Below are 7842 nucleotides of genomic sequence, written 5' to 3' on the forward strand. Positions count from 1 at the left end.
ATGGGGCCCAAATATGATGGATAGAAGTTTCCTTGTAACTTGTTTAAAATGAGAGATACTGTGTCACTTAATTGCTTTTTATATATGCATTCCCCCTGATGCAACTCAAGTGATTTTGTTATATGTAAAGTACATTAAAATAAAAATATAAATACATTAAAAATAATTTTTCAAACAAAAGTATCCTGTACCTTGTTCAATTATAGGAAGCAGTGTGGTTCCTTTCCAACATAACAGCAGGCAACCAACAACAAGTTCAAGCTGTAATAGATGCTGGATTAATTCCTATGATTATTCATCAGCTTGCTAAGGTCAGTCTTATTATGGAGTTTATCGTGTCCATTAATATATTATAACCAAGATTTTTTTAATAAAAAATTCAAAAAAATTCATGTAATCATTTCTTTTTTTTTTTAACCATCAGGGGGACTTTGGAACACAAAAAGAAGCTGCTTGGGCAATTAGCAACTTAACGATAAGTGGCAGAAAAGATCAAGTGAGTTTGGAGAAACTGTTAGGATTGTTAATATTGGAAAGTATACTACTCTTTTATCTTTAGGAGCTGCCGATTGTTTATAAGCCCTGTGCTGTGTTCTTTTTGGGGAAAAGATAATTATATAAATAAAAATTTTTCTTTTGTTGCCTAGGTTGAATACCTTGTACAGCAGAATGTAATACCACCATTCTGTAATTTACTGTCTGTAAAAGATTCTCAAGTTGTTCAGGTGGTCCTGGATGGTCTGAAAAACATTCTGATAATGGCTGGTGATGAAGCAAGCACAATAGCTGAGATAATAGAAGAATGTGGAGGTAAGAGTAGATTAAAGAAAAATCGTTGAGCCTGGAACACTAAAACATTAGTTCCTTTAAAGACAACTAATCAGGAAGAAAGCTGTCAGGAAAGATTGCTGTTCCATCATCAAAGTATGTTGCTATCCTTTGTTTGCTATGTTCGCATTCCAGGAGGATTTTCCAGCAAGCATTAGTCCGTATGTTGGAAAAACTCTGTGACCTTCCTAGAGGTTTACATTGCTTTTTAGGTAACATAAATCCTCCTCTTGAAGTCACAGTGCGAGAGAGCAAATTAAAAGCTTGGGAACAGGTACCGTAGAGAAACTTACAAGCTCTTGTTCACCTCCGCATTTCTTAGACTCCATGACAGTGAAACCCTTTTTTTGTGCTACACCTAATACCATGTGATTCTGTGGACCTTACTTTGTGAAATACTATTCCATATTGTTGGGAAAGGTTAATGATTTCAGAGTCATCTAGCTATTTTATTTCAGTCTTAGGATTGTTAGAGCTGCATGTTGAACTTACTACCACAGAAGTTACTTTGAAATTTTGATGAGAAAACTGTGATTTGAAATATTGTATTATTTCTCTGGTAATCACATATGAAACATATATTAAAAAGTTTTATTTTTAAAGGTAGCTGTTCAATATGTACTAAGTTGTCTAAACCTTAAATTAATTCATTCTGTTGCCATGTTTTATTTTCTATGTTGTGTTGATTATTATGTACAGTTATACGACCCAGTTTATTTTTTTAAGAGAAAGCAAACAAAATAGCATCATAAAATATTCAGATTAGAAGTTTTTTCTTAATAACAAGAAATTATCCTAGAGATGTTAGGGAGTTTTATCTATGATCATAGAAGTAGATCTTAATACTATTAATTCACTGCTCATTCTGGTTTTAAGATATTTTGAGATAATTTGAAATTAGCATTATAGTCTAATTCAGAACAATTACCCCCAGAAGGTTTAAGCTGCAGAATTGTTAGTCTTTGGCTTTTTATTCTTGTAGTTGCTTTGGTCTTTGGGAGTGTATACTTTTTTACTTAGTATTTTATAATTCTATAAAGAACTTTACATCCATTATCTTTGATACTTATATTCCCATTTTTCTGGTTTTTATATTACTATATAAAGAAAAAATGCAACTATTTCAAAATTACCTAGCTAAAAAGATATTTCAAGGAAGAGTACTGTTAAGAATTTAAATTTATAGACTTGTGCATCTAATGCATCGAGTAAATATATTGGGAACAGAAATGAAGGCATTCTACAGTTGTGAAAAGTTGTTTCCCAGTTTCATTGTGGCTATAGGATATAAGCACCCTATTTGATTTTTTCTTGAAAGAAATTACTTCAAATTTAAAGCTTTGTCTTCTGTTTATATCAGTTATTCATGAAGTTTCTGAAAACTTGTTTTATAAAGGTAGTAACATTTGGAAAACAATGGAAACATTAAAAACTACTTATACAAGATAATGTGCTTCCATTAAAACGGTCTGGGGAGGCCTTGGTTCAAGTTCAATCACTAACTTGCCACGCAACCCAAAGTAAACCCCTTACGTCTCTGGATCATACCTTCCTCATCTGTCAAATAGAGCGCTTAGGTGGATTTTTTTAACTGTCTGCCTCAGATACCAGGGTACCTCAAGGGTTTCTAAGAGGATGCTCTTAGAATTCGTGGGATGCTCATCCTAAACCAGAGCAGCCCAGGGTTTTATCTGTTTTTTAGAAAACTGTCATCTTTGGGTAATGGTGGGAAGGTGTTCTGAGTTCTTTCAGATTTTCCATTGTTAGTATGAACACAGTTTTTATATGTGTGTATGCCTAAGAGTTTGATTTTGTTTGTTTTTATTACCAGGTTTGGAGAAAATCGAAGTTTTACAGCAACATGAAAATGAAGACATATATAAATTAGCTTTTGAAATCATAGATCAATATTTCTCTGGTGATGATGTAAGTATACATTAAAGTATGGTATGCCTGCATGTACATTAAAATATGTACTCTAGGGGATCCCTGGGTGGCGCAGCGGTTTGGCGCCTGCCTTTGGCCCAGGGCGCGATCCTGGAGACTCGGGATCGAATCCCACGTCAGGCTCCCGGTGCATGGAGCCTGCTTCTCCCTCTGCCTATGTCTCTGCCTTTCTCTCTCTCTCACTGTGTGCCTATCATAAATAAATAAAAATAAAAAAAATTAAAAAAAAAATGTACTCTAAATTTACTAAGAATTTTCCTTTTATCATTAATAGGACAATTTTATAATAGATTTCTATCAGATACTCTTAAAGTGGCATTTCCAGTTATTTTTAATAATCTAAAAAAATTAATGATTATTTTCCATCAATCATTTTTTTTAAATACTGTATATGAAACATCATTATAAGGTAAAAATATAAAAACAGTTATTTGAGGGGGCACCTGCTGGCTCATTCAGTAAAGCATGAGACTCTTAATCTTAGGGTTGTGAGTTTGAGCCACACCTTGGGCATAGAGATTACTTTAAAAAAATTTTTTTTTCTTATTGCATTTGTAATCTGTTAAATGGGTAGAAATACTACAGTTGACTCCTGAGCAACAAGTGTTTGAACTGCAAAGGCCTACTTATAGGTAGAATTATATATATATATATATATATATATATATATACACACATATACACACACACACACACACATATATATATATATAATTACCAAACTATCAAATAATCAAATAGGGGGTGTGTGTGTGTATGTAAAAAATATATATATCAAATACAGGTATATGTATGTAAAATATATATATATCAAATATAGGTGTGTGTATATATATATATGTACACACATACACACACAGTACAGTACTATAAACGTATTTTCTGGAGCTCCTGGGTGGCTCAATCAGTTAAGCGTCTGACTGGCTCAAGTCATAATGTCAGGGTCCCAGGATTGAGCCCCATGTGGGGCTCCCGACTCAGCAGGGTGTCTGCTTGTATCTCTCCCTGTGCCCTTCCCCCCATTTGTGCTCTCTCTGTCCCTCTCTCAAATAAATAGAATCTTTTCCAAAAAATGTATTTTCTATTTCTTATGATTAGTAACATTTTCTTTTCTCTAGCTTACTTCATTATAAGAATATAGTATTTAGGGACACCTGGGTGGCTCAGCAGTTGAGCGTCTGCCTTCACCTCCGGTCGTGATCCCAGGGTCCTGGGATCGAGTCCCACATCAGGTTCCCTACAAGGAGCCTGCTTCTCCCTCTGCTTGTGTCTCTGCCTCTCTCTCTGTCTCTCTCATGAATAAATAAATTAAAAATCTTTTAAAAATACAGTATTGGGGATCTCTGGGTGGCTCAGCGGTTTAGCACCTGCCTTCAGCCCAGGGCGTGATCCTGGAGCCCCAGGATCAAGTCCCGCATCGGGCTCCCTGCAGGGAGCCTGCTTCTCCCTCTACCTGTGTCTCTGCCTCTCTGTCTCTGTCTCATGAATAAATAAATAAAATCTTTTAAAATAAATACAGTATTTAATACATATAATGTACAAAATATGTTAACTGTTTATATTATTGGTAAGGCTTCCAGTCAACAGTAGGCTATTAATAGTTAAGTTTTGGGAGTCAGGAGTTATACTTGGATTTTTGACTCTGCTTTGGGGAGGAGATTGGTTCCCCTAGCTCCTGTGTCGTTTAAGGGTCAACTGTAACTATAGAAATGATGTGTGTTGAGATGAGTAAAATAAATCTACAGATACAGAAACTTAAGAATGAGGCATGGATGAGGGAGGAGGTAAAAAAAAAAAAAAAGAATGGAGCAATTTTTATATGTGTTCAGTTTAATTAAATTGTTAAATTACTGGGGGGACTTGGATGGCTCAGTTGGTTGAGTATCCAACTCTTGGACTCTTGATTTGGGCTCAGGTCCTGATCTCAAGGTTGTGAGATTGAGCCCTCATGTTGGGCTCCACAGTCAGCAGGGAGTCTGCTGGAGATTCTCTCCCCCTCTGCCACTCCCCCCATTCATTCTCTCTCTCTCTCTCTCTCTCTCTCTCTCTCTCTCTCTCTCAAATAAATAAATCCTCAAAAAAAAAAGTTAAATTTATTATTATTATTAGTATTGATTTACTTGTTTTTATTTATTGATTGAAACATAGAGAATAATTACAACAGGAGCACCTGGGAGGCTCAGTTGGTTAAGCGTCTGCCTTCGGCTCAGGTCATGATCTCTGGGTCCTGGGCTCAAGCCCTATGTGTGGCCCCTGCCTATTCCTCTCCTCTCCTACCCCCCCCCCCCCCCCCCGCTCATGTTCTCAAACTCTTTCTGTCAAATAAATAAAATCTTTAAAAAGAAGAAAGAATGATTACAACATTTGTATAGAATTCTCTCATAAGAAGAAAGATTTGCTTATACCACAACATCTAGTATCTTAACATAATAAGGATATTTTTTGTGTGCTTTTTTTATAGATTGATGAAGATCCTAGCCTCATTCCCGAAGCAACACAAGGAGGTACTTACAACTTTGACCCAACAGCCAACCTTCAAACAAAAGAATTTAATTTTTGAGTTCAGTTGAGTGCAGCATCTTTCCCAATTCAGTACGAAGCACCACCAGACGGCTACCAAATGACAAGAAGAACAACAACAAAAGGCTCCAAAACACACATGCCTCTTCGTTTTGATGCTTCTAAAGCAAGCCATGTCTCAGTCACTTTGCAGTTGCCAAAAGTTACTATCACATGGACTGTAAATGCATATGCATGATTTCCTAAACTGTTTTAGAATTCTCCTTAACAATCTCAACTACCCTATTTTTCCCTGTTCCCGGGTGCCACACGCTGACAACTGCAGTCTCCAGTTTAGAATATTCCGTAGCGGTGGCATGTCAGCTGCCCACTTGATATTCCTTTGGAAAACGGTGCGCTGTGGATCAAGACACTTTGGTATGATGCATATACACGTTGGAAGACTTTCAAGAGGTGCAGTCTGATCTGAGCCTCCATCATTGTCCTCCACAAACATATTTTCATATTCTTTATGTGGAAGAATAGATTTTAAAGTACAAGCCAAATGATTTTCATTGGTGGAACTAACTGACACACAAAAAAAGTAACTTAAAAAAAGAAACTTGGTTATTGATTAAAACAGATAAGTCTAAAAAAAAACAAAAAAAAAACAAAAAAAAACTGTGCTTCATCTACCAGTAATTGATGTGTTTATTATCTGCCTCAGAAGCCAGGGTTGGAGGAAGAACTTTAGCTATGGATGGTAATGCTTTCGCCATTATACCTAATTTTTGAGAACAGCAAGCCCTATTTGACCACTCACTTCAGCCTGTGTGTTCCTGCTGTTTTGAAGTAATCAAATGCTGTGCATGGTATATTACCTGAGCTGCAACCTGTTACGGACTTGAACTTCTGGTGAAGTTGAAAGCAAGAGTCCCTGACCATAAAGAAAACAAAACAAACAAACAAAATAACAAAAAACAAAGGTCTAAAAAGTACCGATTAGTGATATTTTAAAAAAATCTTGCTTTCAGCTTTCAGGAGTTAATATTTTTTGTTTTAAATTGATAATTGGATATGGTTGATTTATATTGGGTTTAAACTGTGGAGCTTTCATGTTTACTGTAATTTAGTCTTAAAATATTTTTTACTTAGTAACCAGTGCTTTTGATAATGTGGTTGGCAACAAACCAGCAACTATCTAGAAGTGTTATAAAACTTCATTCTTTGAGTATTGGGAAAGTTAATTCAGATCCTACTCTAAAAGCATATTCATATATTAAAAGATTCAGACAAGGATCTGTGTAGAGGAGTAATCTGCAGTTATTTGACATAAACCTGATTTGCAGTGATCTTTCAGCAGTTCTGCAAAATCTGGTATTACTATGTAAAGTCCTTGCTTTTGGTAAATTGTCTGACCCAGTTATTAATGAAAGGATATGGATTTGAAAACTTTTAAACTGAACAATTTATGCTGTCACAGAAATGGTTTTGTTGCTATCGTTTACTGGGTATAATTTCCCAATGCATTGATGTGAAGGGATAGAAAATCTGAACTAATTTAGTATCCGGTGGGGGGTGTATTTACTGTGATGAAGATGAGACCGATGCCATCAGAGCTTTGTGAATCAGCTGGGGTGTTTTCACTGATAAACAACACATAGCAGGTGTGCATTCATTACAAATATATGTATCTGCCAAGGTGGAGCCACTTTAAAGAGTGAGTTTTGTCTTGTATCTGAAATGGATACAAGCGTATGTTTAAACTGCAAGATTTTTACTTGCTAGAGAATCTGTTTTAATATAGTGGTTTGGCCTCTGATTATTTATAGGTTTTATAAATTTTAGAATCAATTTCTCTTTAAGGTGGCTCAGATTTTTCAACTCTTGTGCACATAAAATTGAGTTGAAGTTCATTGTGCCTTTTTTTCTTTATCCAAATTTTGAGTTAAAGCTTCATATGGTAACTGCATCCTGTTCAGACACTGTAGTCGAAATTTTTGAAACTGTGTGGTGTTCACTAAAAGTAGGAATAACAAAGTCAAAGCTAATTAAGGTCACAAACTTCGGTGAAACCCTTAAAGTCCAAATCTTCTTGATATTGTGAATTGTACCCCTTCCAGGTTAGTTTCTTCTGGACTCTCCATACTCCTTACAGTTACCTTTTAAATTTTGCACACATTGAGATTAAATTGGGCCTCTACTGTGCCGATTCCTATTTCCTCTTGTGTTTTAAGTGCGAACTAACAACATAAGTGAACATTAGCATCAAGTAGTGCAGACATATGTGTGCATTTGCTTGATTCAATTTGTTGTGACCTTATCAGTTTGGAATTGGAATTGCACCATTTCGTAGACAAAGGAAACTAAGTATATTGCTGCACTTTTAAGTTTTCAGAACAGTGTTGAAAAATTGCATTGTTTTTATTTTTTTTAAACTCAGTTAAAAAAGACTAAAACGTTCTTTCAAAAGAGGCATCTAAATGTGTTCCTAATTTTGTATATGGGCTTAGGTTTTGTAACCAATAAAAAAAGCTGCTATCAAATACGATAAAACATTGGACAACT

General features: G+C 35.4%; 1 protein-coding gene across 1 annotated transcript in view; it reads left to right on the forward strand.

The window, feature by feature from the left end:
* Positions 1-7830, forward strand: part of KPNA3 (karyopherin subunit alpha 3) — an 89946-nt gene extending 82116 nt beyond the window's left edge. Inside the window, exons 13-17 of the mRNA XM_072760527.1 lie at positions 207-311; positions 425-496; positions 648-810; positions 2660-2754; positions 5237-7830. Coding sequence (XP_072616628.1) covers positions 207-311; positions 425-496; positions 648-810; positions 2660-2754; positions 5237-5335 — 534 coding nt within the window. The 3' untranslated portion in view covers positions 5336-7830. The remainder of the gene's footprint in view (positions 1-206; positions 312-424; positions 497-647; positions 811-2659; positions 2755-5236) is intronic.
* The last annotated feature ends 12 nt before the right edge of the window (positions 7831-7842 follow it).

This window comes from Vulpes vulpes, chromosome 6 (assembly GCF_048418805.1).
Source record: "Vulpes vulpes isolate BD-2025 chromosome 6, VulVul3, whole genome shotgun sequence".
NCBI classification, from domain to species: domain Eukaryota; kingdom Metazoa; phylum Chordata; class Mammalia; order Carnivora; family Canidae; genus Vulpes; species Vulpes vulpes.